Source organism: Hylobates moloch, unplaced genomic scaffold (genome assembly GCF_009828535.3).
Source record: "Hylobates moloch isolate HMO894 unplaced genomic scaffold, HMol_V3 SCAFFOLD_23, whole genome shotgun sequence".
In the NCBI taxonomy this organism is placed as follows: domain Eukaryota; kingdom Metazoa; phylum Chordata; class Mammalia; order Primates; family Hylobatidae; genus Hylobates; species Hylobates moloch.
In genome coordinates this window covers 8,047,069-8,063,395 of record NW_026652298.1, presented here as the reverse complement: position 1 = coordinate 8,063,395, position 16,327 = coordinate 8,047,069, and the positions used below count along the sequence as shown (strand labels likewise).

General features: G+C 37.9%; 1 protein-coding gene across 2 annotated transcripts in view; it reads right to left on the bottom strand.

Annotated features, from left to right (window-relative positions):
• The window catches only part of RAB3C (RAB3C, member RAS oncogene family), a 308,321-nt gene that overhangs the window by 259,177 nt on the left and 32,817 nt on the right, over window positions 1-16,327 (bottom strand). For both annotated transcript variants that reach the window (XM_032144591.1, XM_032144590.2), the window contains exon 2: window positions 8,675-8,902. In XM_032144591.1, the coding sequence (XP_032000482.1) occupies window positions 8,675-8,902 (228 nt within the window). The remainder of the gene's footprint in view (window positions 1-8,674; window positions 8,903-16,327) is intronic.

Sequence of the window (16,327 nt, the reverse complement as noted above, 5' to 3'; positions counted from 1 at the left end):
TTAAATTAGTTCTCCCCGGTGCCCTTACTACAAAGCTCATGCATACTAATTTAAAAGATCTTCATACCTACGTATTGAGCCACTTTCCTCTCAACTTGGCTAACAAATGACAATGAACACGGTTTATAAGAAAAAAGAAACATAATGAAAGTTAAAAATTAGAACGAGAAAGGAAAGCAGCTAGAAACATGAAGATGGACAGTTTGACACTGAAGAAAAGAAAACATACTAAGTAGAACCAAGTATACAGAAAACATCATCAGATACTGATAATCCTGAGTGTCAAGTTGGCTTATCTTTCATGTTCTTTTTTTCCCTTATGAGAAACAAATGTGCAGCACATATTAGGAGAATTTTCATTAAAAGATTTAATTTGCTTAAAGTTCTCACAATGTGAAGTTTTACTTATCTGAAACTTCAGTTACACAGAACTGCCGTTCTCTGCTACCAAAACTATGGTATTCCAATTTTTTTTTTTTTTTTTTTTTTGAGACAGAGTCTCACTCTGTCACCCAGGCTGGAGTGCAATGGCACGATCTTGGCTCACTGCAACCTCCACCTCCCGGGTTCAAGGGATTCTCCTGTCTCAGCCTCCTGAGTAGCTGGGATTACAGGCGTGCACCACCACACCCCGCTAATTTTTGTATTTTTAGTAGAGACCGGGTTTCACCATGTTGCTCACGCTGGTCTCAAACTCCTGACCTCGTGATCCACCCACCTCGGCCTCCCAAAGTGCTGGGATTACAGGCATAAGCCACTGTGCCCGGCCAGTATTTGAATTTTTAGAAGATTTGAGAGCTGCTTAGCAGTCTTGGGATAGAAGTCCTGTAGGAATTGGGCTGACTAGAGGATCATGAAAGAGATCAATCTGGATGGAATATGTCATGATTTGTCCATCTGTACCTTACATATTCCTGGAAAAACTTTTTCCTCCATTGATTGTTGGCTACCATTTGATTTATTATTTTAATCAGTTATAAGGTTTGAAGCTACTCTATAAGCAGTAGAAAGAGTTATGTGACCAGGGGGGAATTATTTAAACTCTCTGAGTCTTGGTTTCCTTTTATCTTATAAAGAGCAATATTAATACCAACATTTCAAGGTTACAAATAAAATTTCGAGCATTACAAATAAAATATGCACAGTGGCTGGTCAAGAGCAATTACTCAAATGTTGTACTTATAGAGAAAGGGTGCAGCAGAATGGATAAGAGAAAAAGCTCCAAAGCTAGGTGGTCCACACTCAGATCTGCTAGCCACTTCTTGTCTATGTGACCCTGGGCAAGGTATTCACACACTCTGTGCCTCAGTTTACTCATCTGTAAACTAAAGAGAAGAATAGCATCTATCTCACAGGATTTTTGTGAGGATTAGATAACTCACTACCTATAAAGCACACACAGCTGTACCTGGCACATTAGGGATCACTGAATGCCAATTTGGGGTTAGTTTTTTTTTTTTTTTTTTTTTCAGTTGAGTGGACCCTCTTCATTTTACAGATCAGATAACTGCTTCCCAGAAAGGTGAAGTCATTTGTCCCAAGGTTACACAGAGAGGTCTCAAATCCAGTCTCCTGCCCTGATGCCTCTTCTTTATCCCACTGTCTTCACACATCTTTGCCTGCATGTTCCACTGTACATTGCTCTTCGGTACTAGTTGTCGATGTTTCCCATCTCCCACCTGTGTCTTTCAGTCCCTATAGACACACAGGTAAATTTTCTACAAAAGTAGAGGTGGATTTCCATGAAGCTGATTAAAGATTAGGCTTTGGGTACCTTCCAAGTGGGCTTTAGCAATGTGTTTGTATGGTCACCTGCTTTCTGTCACTTCTTCATAAGAAAGACATTGTGTATCTTTTTCCTTAAAGAGGACTGGCAAAGTGTAAAAGCGTCAAGCCCCAACAGTATCAATCCACCTCTGCTCAAATAGGGGCAAAATGGGAGGAAAATCAGGCTTTGTTAGCTCAGTTAGTGTCTTGTATCAATCCGCACTGATCACCTAAAATACACTTCCCCTTCCCATTGTTGTTTTTCATTTATCAGAGGGCTCTTCTTAGTTCTCCACAGCACTTATCACACTCTGTATTTCTTGTGTATTTTTATTTTCAATCCTTAATTCCTCCATGGTATCTGGCACATAGTAAAAACTCAGTAAATACTGAGTGAGTGAGTGAATGAATGAATGAATCAATCAATCAACAAATGATTCTTTTCCATTTGTCAGTTCTCAGCTCAGATATAGATACACTCAGGAAACCTTCCTGAGTCCCCAGGACGGTGCTGGGCATCCTCCCTGTGTGTGCTGTGCTCAGGCCTTTTGGACCATTTACAGCAGCAGTGGAATTCCATCTCCTTATGGCTCCAATTGGCAGATCCTTGGCGTGCTCTACCATTATGTGTCCAATGCCTAGCACAGTGCCTGGCACACAGTAGGCACCAACAAGTATTGGATTCAATTAAATTACTTAACTGAATACAAAAGTCTGAATTTTGGTACACTATTTTTAGAAAAGAAGAAAACTAACATTTGTGAGTGCCTGTTTTGTGCCCAGTATTGAAGTAAGTATAATTTACAATAGCAAATACTTAACAGCTCAGGGGTAGGTGTTATTTTCCCCCACTTCATAAATGAGGAAATGGAAGCACAGAGAAGTCAGGGCTTGAGGTCACACCCTAGTGAGAATCAGAGGCAACATTTGAACCCTGGGTCATCAGACTCCAAAGTCTCTGCTCAAGCCACTAGGCCACTCTACCCCTTGGCAGAACACAGTTACTGATCCACAGGTTGATCCTTTCTTCTATGTTTGTTTTCCTATCTTCCCATGTAGCTGGTAAACTCTATTAAGCCAGGAACAACGTCTGTACCATCCTTTGTATTTTGTCAATGCTGAGAAAAGTGGTTAAACACAGTGGGACGTAGGAGCTCCTGCATTCAGCTGCCTGACAGAGTGAATGTTTTCAGGCATCTTGACATTTCAGACACAGTATCAGCTTCCTCTCAAGAGTAAAACTAAATCTTGCCTTTCTCAATCTCTCAGGAAAAGCAGATGCTAAGTTAGAAGAAATGTGATGGGGAAAAGAGCATACAAATGACAGCACCAAGAATGGTCTTGGCAGCTGTCACTGGCTTTGGTGGTTTTCTTAAGAAGCTCGCCTGGGCAGAAAGTGTTGTTTCCTTATAAATAGACTAGAGGACCTGATTGTTATCCTGGAATCAATGGGTAGGGTGACTAGACCACCTGGGCACCAAATGCAAAGATTATAGGCAGAAATATTTTCCCGTAGGTATTTATGCCATTAGACTCCTTCTTTCATGCCCTTTTCTTTATGTGCACTTTCTCCAACAGCGGAAACAGCATTCCAGAAATGTGCAGGAAGAAGTTAGTTGAATGTGTTTCAGTCCCTCCTTCTGTGCATATCTATGTGTTTTAAACACAAAACAGATAATGCACAAAGTGCTCATGCGGCCAGATAGTAAGTTCCAAGCAAAACAACTGGTTCTTTTCTGTAACTATAAATAATATCTTGGACAGGTCATAAGAAACTACTGAAAGATACTGAATAATTATACAGCATGGAAAAAGTACTTGCTATTAATTAAAATATGCGGAATTTAATATCAGATCTGAAACTTCTGACAAATCACTTGGCCTTCCTGGATCTCTTCTACCATGTGCTCAAGTACATGAGCTTTGCACTCAGTGCCCAGGTTGGAATCCTGCTTGTGATATAACCTTGGGCAAATCACTTTGTCTTTCTGGTTTTCTGTTTCCTTGCTATAAAAGAGAGCTAATAATACTACCTTGGTTTATTTGGTTGTTGCAAAAAATAAATTTTAAAATGCATAGAAACATAAAGGGCTTACTTTATGGGTCAGCACTGGGCTTGATAAATGTTGCTATTATTAGTAGTATCATCAAATGAGGAGGTTGAGCCAGAAAATCTGTCAGATCTTTTCCTGACTCAATGTACTAGGTCTCCAAATACTAAGACCCAAAAATATACCAATCCTGTAGTGAAAGAGTTGAGAATCACAGCATTTGTCAGAGTGAAATTAGTGACAGAGACTGCCCCTGAGGCCCCAAGAATTTTCCCTCCATATTAACCGTGTCTTTTATTTTTAGATTTTTTATTTTTTGTATTCTGATGCTTTGACATCTGGGGCCTCACTGATTCTGGAGGGACTGACCCTCTCAGGATTAGCCAGTTTCTAGAGATAGTAAACAACTTACTGGAGCACTCTTTTCAAAGGCAAACCAACCAATCCAGAGCACACACTCCCAACCACCTCCACTACAGGGCTTTCACACTCCGGGCCACCATCCACCTGCCCTAATTGCTCCAGGACTTATTAAGTGCCAGGCAACTGGGGGATCGCTCCTGTGTCCTAGAGTCCTTGAAATTGTTCAAACTAGCTAATCCGAACCCTGTGTACTCTGACCCTCCCATTCTTTCCTGCTTCCACAGAGAGGAGGTGTGACACATTCAGGAAGTATAAATGTGTCTATTACTTGTTAAAATGCTTTATTTGAATGTGGACTGTTACAAATCTACTAATCCAGTTTGAAGAATCAGAAAATCCCTATGCAACACATGACAAGAAAGCAAACCATCAAGTAGAAAATGAGGAGTGCTTTCCCACTCAGGCTCTTCCTTCCTGACACAGTAAAAATGCCACTTGAGGCCGGGGGTGGTGGCTCATGCCTGTAATCCCAGCACTTTGGGAGGCTGAGGTGGGTGGATCACTTGAGGTCAGCAGTTTGAGACCAGCCTGGCCAACATGGTGAAACCCCATCTCCCCTAAAAATATAAAAATTAACCAGGTGTGGTGGCACACACCTATAATCCCAGCTACTCTGGAGGCTCAGGATGGAGAATTGCTTGAACCCAGAAGGCAGAGGTTGCAGTGGGCCGAGATTGCGCCACTGCACTCCAGGCTGGGCAAGAGAGTGAGACTCCTTCTCAAAAAAATAAAAATAAAAACAAAAATGATACTTGAAACCTGGCCTCAAGTTTGATTTTTTTCTATAGCTGGAGGATTCTACTGACAACCAGGTTGAGATTTATTACAATTTTTGTCATAAAACACTTACCTTGAGAAGAAGTATAATGTAGTAGAAACCAGACTAGCCCAGCTAGCAGGAGACCTGGATTTTAGGCTCTGCTCTGGTACTAACTTTAAGGTAAGGTCAAATCACTTGGCCTCTCTATATCTTGGTTTCCTAACTTGGAAACAGTTCTATTTGGGGGCAGTTTAAAATGAATAGAGTGATCCAAATTAAATCAATATCTGAAAGCTGTCTTGGTAGAGAAAATGGTATAGTGTTTTAACCCATGATGGCTTTCATACTATGAAACCATTTTGCCTCTTTTCTTTGAAATATATAATAGACTAAGATGATGTAGATCTTAATGAATTATTTACACATAATATAAATGCATAAAAATACTCTAAGTTGGGAAGAACAGTTCACTGCTTGGTTATTAAAGCACAGTGAGATGACAAGCCATCCGTGCTAAATATATTTCCAAATAAGTGATTTGTGAGAGTTGTTAAAACAATCATAACTACCTACAACTAAATATTTTCCAGCACACATATTATAGCATAATGCAGGGATTCTTGGAATTATTGTAGGAATGCCCATACTTAAGCGTACACTGCTGCTCCTCACTATTTCTTCTCCTGCATGCCTCCAATGTGAACCCTTTCAAAAACATTTCACCATCCCACATGCATCGCTCAAGACGGGCATCTTCAAAAAAAACAACCACCACTATAGTCAAGAAGACTTTTAATTAGAGCAGTGATAGAATGTGACAGACCTAGCTTGGAATCCCCTCTTAGCCATTCACCATGTGTAACCCTGAACAAGTTATTTCACTTATTTAACTGTCCTACATGCAGATTTCTCAGGTAAAATAGGATAGTAATAAATTAAAAGTTGGGTTGTCAGAATTAGAAATAAGGCATAGATAATGCCTAACATATGGTATGTATTCAATAAATACTAGCTATGCATAATATTTATACAATTTGGTATTTGCTTATAGAAGTACATAATTATCCAATGAGTATTAATTTCCCTTTCTAACTATACTACAAGTTCCATAAGCACAAAATCTTTGTATTGTACTTCTTTTAAATGTTTCACAATCTAATAGACCACGATAGTATATATAATAGTATACAGTATTGTACACACTATTGTAAAACTAATTTTCACACTCCTAGAATCAGATATGCCTTAAGAGCTCCTAATGTACCTAAAGAGGAAGAAATTGGATTATGTTTTAATTGCAATGATAGTAATGGCCATTAATCTACTATTGTGACTGACGAGGGGGGAAAAGTGAAGGATTCCCAAGTGGCTGAACCCTGATGGGAGTGTGGGCATCCACAGAGCAGGAGAATGGAGGCCCTAGAATGAGGCCGCAGGCCTGACTGTCTATAGACTTAAAGGGTTTTTTTTGTTTTTTTTTTTTAAGAAACTAGTAGATTGTGGAAGATGAGAGACAAATCTGGAGAGAATAATATTTCAGAGACTTTTTCATGAACTTATGGAAACTGAGCAGCATGAGGAGGTATTAGAGTAGAAGCAGCTCAGGGATCTGAGCTTTGGTTGGCTCAGAGAAGAGCTATATTCATCCAGAAGTGAGATGTAGACATAAATAACTTATTTCAATGCCAAAAAAAAGGTGAGTGAATTAGCACTGGCCTGGTGCCAGCACTGTTCTAAAGAAAATAATTTTTAAGTGTGAAAAATAATTTATATTATTTGAAATATATCTGATTCATATTAAAGATAGATAATTTTGTACCTCAACAAAGAATTTCTGTCAAAAACCTATATTGAAAATTTGCCAGAAATTATAAGACTGGCTTAACACACCATGTTGCTGTTTTATCTAAATGATTCTAACCACTATTTTTAATTATCTCTACGACAGAAAGGAGAGGAAAAAGTGGAGCTACAACCAGAGGAATGATTGTTCCTTCATATTAGTAAAAAGAACATTGTCATGGAGTTAAGGGATGTATCGTTTCCAAATTAATTTAATTTTCCATTCACCAAAGCCCCTGAGAATTAAGCAACCTTTCTTAAAACTTAATATGAAATGTATCATGTAACAATTGGATTGCCTGCAATTCAAAAGGAAGAGAATGAATCAGGACCCACACTTGAAGCAATGGACAAAGCTTTTTCTGTCTCCATACAGAGGAGTGTGTGATTGGTATCTACATTAATTGAGGTCAAGTTTCTGAAAAGGAACACTCCTAGTAAAAATGGCTTTGGGGAATGATGGAGCAGGGAATATGCCCAGCCTAAGGTCTACTTGTACAAGTTCTTATGTGAATTATAATTAGATTTGAAAGACTCTAGAGTTAGAATAAGTAAAATAGTAACGGCCTATTGTAAGCTACAGAAGAAGGTACCTGTGTATATACCTGCATCTTTAAATATTACTTTAAATTTCTACTTTAATAAGACCTTTAGGATGTTTAAAGGTCATTCAGTTTATACAGATTTTTAAATAAAGGGTTGTTTTCTTTTTTAAAAAAGTTAAAATCCTCTACTCTGGGATTTTGTTTTTAGCTTTCCATATTTATGAAGGGAGGGTAATTGTCAGTCCTGCCGATCAATCCTGGCACCAGCACCAAATGGTAGTAGCTGTTGTAAATGTCTCAGAAGGAGGTAGAAAACACCTCTTGGGAAATGCCTGATTACAGATCAAATCAATTGGAGTGGCAGAGGTACAAAGGAATAGGAAAAAGGTGCCAAAACTTACTGTAGAAACATTCTTCCTATGTACATATTATGATGTCCATAAAATATTGACTACATCAGTCTTTTTTGGTGTAACAATTTTTTTTTAATTGGCTGCTTCATCTTTTATATTGCCTTGGACCTGCTATCCACATAGATTTCCCTCTGTTTTTTGCTCACTGGTCTCCTAAATTTATCCCACCAGTTTGGCTAAGCTACCTCTGATCTTCTCCTGGAGGTAAGGAGAGGCAAAAAGCTAGCCAAATGGTCTCAAAACTTTGGGAGAACCTTCTACTTTGGAAAGACCCTGTTTCAAATAAATATTTCATTTCATTTGTTTTATTTGCGTATATAAACATAGCTCTTAGAGTTGAAAACAGTTTGCACAGTATAAATAGACCATCTTTGAAATTCTATCTGGAGCTTTATGAAGGGTCTAAACCTATACTTTTCCTATATTTGGTTGTTTATCTTCTTCTTTAAAATGCCCAGGAAAGGCTGCTTTCTGTGACCTAAAAGCCCAGATCTACTCAGCCTATTCTATAGATTACAAAAATGTCAGAGAAGGAGTCACAGACTTTCTCAAGGTTACAGAGATCATCAAAGGCAAAGCCAGACTTAAAGTGTTCCTTCCACCACCAACAAGATAGAGGTTTGGATTTTCTTTTTTTAATTCTGAAGACTCCTAAGGAGCACCACATGACAACAAGGCATAATAATCCACCCTTCATATCTTAAAGAGGCATCACCACTACTATCTTTGAAACAGAATGTTCTGCAGCAAAGAAGCTGGAAATTGAGGCTTGTGGATGCCCTGGGGATAGAACAAGGCAGAAAGTTTCTCCCTTACAAATGGATATGCTCAACACCCCAGCCTGATAAACACTGCCAGTTCAAAGCCACTTACCCAAATCTGAAGCTTGATTCTCTTTTCATTTTTGAATACAGTTTTTACTTTGAAATCGATCCCAACTGTGCTGACGAATGCAGATGTAAAGGAGTCATCTGCATAACGGAATAGAAAAGATGTCTTCCCCACACTGCTATTGCCGATGATGAGTAATTTGAACATGTAGTCAAAGTTCTGATCAGAGGAGTCTTTCTGGCCATACCTGGCATCTTGGGCAGAGGCCATCTGTGATAAAAACAAAACAAAACGAAAACAAAATAGGTGTGGATCAGACTCTCATTTGATATGAAGCTAGCAGCATACTCATTATTGGCCTTGCCAGAAACAGATGTCAGACACTCAGGAGGTGAGTGGAGAGTGCTCCCCAGTCTTCCTCTGATATTGGTATCCATGGCAATAATTCCCTGCTGGAAGACAGAATAGCAAATCTTACAGGCCTTTCCAGCTGTGTTGGTGCATGTCACTGCTCAGCACTCAGAATCAATCAAAGACACCAAAGGGGATGTCTATAAGGGTAACATGACAAGCAAAGAGATGAGAAATTGGCCAGGGCATGTGGGCTCTGAAACTTTATAATCCTACTGACGGAGACACCAAAGTGGCTGAACAGCAGGGTATTTCTTCCTGAATTATCTGAATGATTCGAATCTCTCTTATTTCATAGGGAAGCACACCCAAAGCCTATCTCTACTTCATTTATTATCATATCAAATCAACATCGTAACATAAATGGCCGTGTCTTTTAAATTAAAAATAATTATGATGGCAAATATATATAGTTCAAACAATGTGCCGGATACTAACTTATTTAATCCCTCACAGTAACCCAATGAGATGGGTACTTTTAAAATGAGAAAATTGAGGCCCAGAGATATTAAGTAACTTGCTCAGCTTCATACAGGTATTAATAGTAGAGGCAGGATTCAAATAAGCAGTGTAGTGCCAGGGCTCATGTTCTTGACACCTGCCCTACTTCCAAATGACGACTAGGGAGGCATGCACTACTGCCCTAGAAGATCATGTCGGAAATATTCATTGTGAAATGCATCAAAGGAGAGCCCGACCTGGGTTCAAAACTTGGCTCCACTACTTACTGGCTGTGTGACCTTGGTTTGTTATTTTAAATTGGTTTGCTGCAGTTTCCTGCCTTAGATGAAATGGGAAAATATAGTATCTAACTTGGAATTCTTGTGAAAATAATAGATGATACAGCTGTAAAGCAGATATGTAAAGCATCTAGCATAAAATAGAAAATGGTCTCTACAATCAATTACAAATGCTTTAGGTAGATATTGGCTTTTATTCATCTTTTTTGATCATCTTAACATCTATCAAAAATGATATTGCATTACTTCTAAGTACCATTTAGCTCAATATAGAAAAGAGGTATTTAGAATGTTGCATGCCACTGATTAGTACATTTGCTCAGCACATTTTCTGATGCTATAAATTATTTGGCAATTGTTATTCTGTTTAATATGGTAGCCACTAGTCACATATGGTGATTTAAATTTACATTAATATGAAACAAAATTAGAAATTCAGTTCCTCAATCATACTAGCCACATTTCAAGTGCAAAATAGCAACATATGACTAATGGCTACTTTACTGGACAGTGCAAATACAGAACATTGGCATAATTGCAGAAAGCTCTATTGTACAATGCTAGGCTAGACAGTCTATTTTCCATTTCCCATAAAAGCTGATTAATAGTTACTTGTTTCTCTTTGGGGTAGGGGGAGGAAAAGGGAGAGGCTCCAAGAGACAGAAAAATGTTAGAAACAGTAAACAGTGCTCAGCCTCATCTAGAACAATATTGGTTACCTGAAGTCAGGGGTGTGTGTGTGTGTGTGTCTGTGTGTCTGTGTGTGTGTACACGTATGTTTACAGAAAACTGAGGAAAAAGGAAAAAGGGAAATGGTGGGATCGTGTATTCCTCTTCTACAAATACTTAATACCAGCAAGATAATGCAATTTTATGTATAAGAATAAGGACAAACAAAACACCCGTGTGTATTTCATGAAAGTTAAGGATAATAAAGACTCAAATTGCATTTTACATTTTCTTATTAAACATAAGCTTAAGCATATCTCTTTTTAAGTCTATACAGCCACACAAATATATTTAGAAATTGTGAAAACCTATAACAAACGCTTCCCAGTGGGCAGAGGTCGGCCTCTAAAACAGGCAGATAGCATCACTTTCTTTTTTGGCCCACCAGCCCACATGCTAAGGTCAACTTTCCCCAACACATGTCGGCCAAGGGCAAAAGTAGGATTGCAACTCTTGACCACTAGTTTGAACAATGATCTCTTGCCATGATGATTTCTGGTTCCCCAGAAAGCCAGTTAACTGTTTTATTTGGCAGTGCTATTCCTGCAGACATTGCCCTTTCATCATTTAATGCTCCTCTCCTATATGAGCCGCTAAATTCATCTCCTATATGAGCTGCTAAATTCAAACAGGCCTAAAAATGGCCTTCATTAAGAAGATCATTTTACCTTGTTTCATATGAACCAGACTGGATTTGGGGGTCTGGTAAGAATGATCAGCTAAGCCACAGCCAGAAAAGAGATGCTATATATTTCCTAGAGCTGCTCACTTACTTGGCCTGATAGCTTACTATCTGTTGCAGCCCCATAACCCTACGGTGGCATTCAAACTGAGGCCTGAGGATCTCTAGGATATCTCAAAAGTTGTAATGAAGACTGCTGCTATCAATTTCAGGTCCCATTCCAAAATTAAGTTGGTTTCAAAACCTGAAGAAATATAATTGTCCCTCAGTATCTACAGGGGTTGGTTCCAGTACCTCCCATGGACACCACAATCTGCAGATGCTCAAGTACTTGATATAAAACGGTGTGGTATTCACATATAACTTATGCATATTCTCCTGTACAGTTTAAATTATTTACAGATTATTTACAATACCTAACACAATGTAAATGCTATGTAAACCGTGGTTATTATTCTGTATTATTTAGGAAATGATAACAAGAAAAAAAAGTCTATACATGTTCAGTACACATGAAATTTTTTCCCAAATATTTTCTATCTGCAACTAGTTCACTCCACACATGGGAACTCATGGATATGAAGGGTGAACTATATAGATATCACTAATATATAGTCTTTTGGAATATGACTGTATGCATTTAGATGAAGACAAGCACAACTGGGACAGCAATATCTTTAATTTCAAGGGCTAATATACCTTGTTGTGTTAGCAGCAAAGAAGGTAATGGGGGCAAAAGAGGGTGTCTAGGAGGGACACAGAGCTGGTGGACATGTGTACCCAGCAAAATTCTTCTCAGGAACAGCCTCTAAAGAATTAATTAGAAAAAGTTATTAACTCACTTACTCTTGAAGACTGTTTATGGTTTCTTTTTCTTTTTTTTTTACTATTTCCTAATTTAACACACCTAATAAGATTCCACAAAGATCCAAAAAGATATGCATTTGGAATGTATGTGTGTTTTTGCATAACTTTAGAATAATGAAATAAATCCTAGCTCAGAGGATGAAGAAAGAAACAGCCCTAATCTTGCTGAGACCACAAGTGAAGCAATTTGACAGCACACGAATGTCAAAGAGGCTTACAGACAGGCACTATGTAAGTTTACTGATATCTCTAAATACTAAAGTCATGTGAACATTCTCAAAATTTTCATGGGGAAACATAGCTGAAATTTGAAAACAGGAACAGGCAAGGGGCACATCAAATTTCATAAAAGATATACAAAAATAACTCTTCAAATGGCATTAATCTTGAACTTCAAATAACAAATAATCATAGAGTTGGAAAGAATCTTCAAAGGCCGTGCAACTTCCCACCCATCCCATGTCCCTTTCATGGCATCCATCTTCTGAGGTTGTTGTCCTAGCTTCATCCTTCACACTGAGCAACAAGATGTTCACTATGCTGTGAAGCAGCCTTTACAGCATAGAGAGAACTTCAGGTATCTGAAGGAACCCTCGGGCTCCATAAGCTTTCTCTCCTCCTGCTTGGATGATACCAACTGATTTAGCCTCTCTTCCACATAGGACGTGTCTGAAAAATCGAACACATCCTGCTAGGTTAAAACTGACACCTCTTCATATTTTCAAAGTCCTATGTGTGGCTTTCATAATTGGTCACAATATTCTAGATATTTATCTACTTAGTCCAAAGTAGAATGAAACCATTATATATTATCACACTTGACTTAAAATGCTCATCACTATTTTCACATTAACTGTTATGAATATAGGTTTCTTCTATTCCCATTCTATACTTGACAACTTATTTTTTTATGGAAGTGTCAACCTTTATGTGTAGTCTGTTAAATTTCCTCTTGTTTGCTTTGATTTACAATTCAATTGTGATCTGACAATCCCTTCATCAAAAACATTAGTTATCTTTTTCAGATTTGTGTCATTCCTAAATTTGATCAGTATGTATTTTATGTGTTCATCTAAGGCCCTCATCAAAATGGTAATCACTTTTTAGACAAATAACAATTAACTGTTTAGCCTGTTGAATATATAAATCTATGGGTGAGACCTCAACAGAATGTCATTAAGGAATTCAAAATGAGAAGCAAATTCTTCATCTTTAAAAGATGGTGTCTTGGAAAGCCACTGTGTTGTTGGTCCAGGTAGGCCCTGGTTCAATAGCAGTGAATAGATCATGGATTTAGTTGTTGTGTCATTTTAAATTTTAACTATTGTTTTCCCAGAAGTTCTACTGACTAGGAACCAAATCGGTTACCTCTGATTAAAACATGTAACCACAGCCTCCTTCAGAGTTGTTCACATTTGTTTTTCAAATAACACAGGAAAAAGAAATTATTTACAGGAATTCACTTGGCCACTCACAAATCTAAACTGTACTAAGCCATTAAAAACAAAAATAAGTTGTTTCAAAGTTATTACGTTTCATACTGAATGGGCAAAAGCTGGAAGCATTCCCCTTGAAAACCAGCACAAGACAAGGATGCCCTCTTTCACCACTCCTATTCAACATAGTATTGGAAGTCCTGGTCAGGGCAATCAGGCAAGAGAAAGAAATGAAAGTCATCCAAATAGGAAGACAGGGAGTCAAACTATCCCTGTTTGCAGACTACATGATCCTATATTTAGAAAACCCCATAGCCTTGGCCCCAAAGCTCCTTAAGCTGATAAACAACTTCAGCAAAGTCTCGTGATACAAAAATATTAATGTGCAAAAATCACTAGCATTCCTATACACCAACAGCGGTCAAGCTGAAAAGCTAAATCAGGAATGCAATTCCATTTACAACTGCCACAAATATATATATATATATACACACACACCTAGGAACACAGCTAACCAGCTAACCAGGGAAGTGAAATATCTCTACAAAAACAACTACAAAACACTGCTCAAAGAAATCAGAGATGACACAAACAAATGGAAAAATAGTCCATGCTGATGGATAGGAAGAAGCAATATCATTAAAATGGGTATACTGCCCAAAGCAATTTATAGATTCAATGATATTCCTATTAAACTACCAATGACATTCTTCACAGAACTAGAAAAAACTATTTTAAAATTCATATTGAGCCAAAAAAGAGCATGAATAGCCAAGGCAATCTTAAGCAAAAAGAACAAAGCTGGAGGCTTCATGCTACCCAACTTCAAACTATACTACAGGGCTACAATAACCAAAACAGAATGATACTGGTACGAAAACAAGACACATAGACCAATGGAACAGAATAGAAAACCCAGAAATAAGACCACACACCTGCAACTATCTGATCTTCAACAAACCTGACAAAAACAAGCAATGGGGAAAGGACTCCCTATTCAATAAATGCTGCTGGGAGAACTGGCTAGCAGTATGCAGAAGATTGAAACTGGACCCCTTCCTTACATGGTACACAAAAACTAACTCAAGATGGATTAAAGATTTAAACATAAAACACAACTATAAAAACCCCAGAAGACAACCTAGACAATACCATTATTGATGTAGCAGCAGGCAAAGATTTCATGACAAAGATGCCAAAACCAACTGCAACAAAAGCAAAAATTGGCAAATAGGTTCTAATTAAACTAAAGAGCTTCTGTACAGCAAAAGAAACTATCAACAGAGTGAACAGACAACCTACAGAATGGGAGAAATTTTTTGCAAGCTATGCCTCTAACGAATGTCTAATATACTGCATCTATAAGGAACATAAACAAATTTACAAGAGAACAATAAAAAACCCCATTAAAAAGTAGGCAAAGTGCATGAACAGACACTTTTCAAATGCAGACATACATGTGGCCAACAAACATATGAAAAAAAGGTCAACATCACTGATCATTACAGAAATGCAAATCAAAACCACAATGAGATACCACTTCACACCAGTCAGAATGGCTATTACTAAAAAATCAAAAAATAACAGATTCTGGCAAGGTTGCAGAGAAAAAGGAATGCTTATATACTGTCGGTAGGAGTGTAAATTAGTCCAACCATTGTGGAAGACAGTGTGGCAATTCCCCAAAGACTTAAAAACAGAAATGCCATTAGACCCAGCAATCTCACCACTGGGTATATACCCAAAGGACCAGACATTGTTCTATTATAAAGGCACATGCACGTATATGTTCATTATCACCCTATTCACAATAGGAAAGATATGGAATCAACCTAAATGCCCATCAATGGTAGACTGGATAAAGAAAATGTGATACATACACCATGGAATCCTATGCAGCCATAAAAATGTCTTTTGCAGGAACATGGGATGGAGCTGGAGGCAATTATTCTTAGCAAACTAACTCAGGAACAGAAAACCAAATACTTCATGTTCTCACTTACAAGTGGTAGCTAAATGATGAGAACACATGGACACATAGAGGGGAACAAAACACATTGGGGCCTATCGGACAGTGAAGTGGAGGAGGGAGAGGATTAGGAAAAATAACTAAGGGGTACTGGGCTTAATACCTGGATGATGGAATAATCTGTACAACAAACCCCATGACACAAATTTGCCTATGTACAAACCTGCGCATGTACCCCTAAACTTAAAATAAAAGTTAAATAAAATAAAGTTACTATATTCCAGCTACTACTATTGATAATAGTCTGAGTCATTCCCTGCTAAGATAAAGGATGGAAGGAGGAACTAGGGTAAACTATCCAAAAAAAAATGCAATTCTTCTTTGAAATTAGAAGGCTAAAAATAAGGATGGGATATATGTATTGGAAGTGTAGAAATACATAAAGTAGATTGAAACCTCAATCGTGGTCACCTGTGAAAAAAGAAAAGAAAATGGCAAATTGCAAACAAAAAAACATACTCAACATTGTTCATATTAGAAAATGCAAATTAAGACCCCAGTGAGATACCAGTGTATACCTATTATAACAGCTACAATTAGAAAAAAAAAAATTAAAACCTGACAACAATTGCTGGCAAGGACGTGGAGCAACTGGAATCCTCATAAATTGCTGCTGAGAATGTTTAAAATGGCACAGCCTCTCTGACAAACAGTTTAGCAGTTTCTCATGAAGTTAAATTGTATTTACCATATGACCTAACAATCCCACTCCTAGGGATTTGCCCAAGGGAAATAAAAACGTATGTACACACACACAAACACACACACACACACACACACACACACACCAAAAAACAAAAA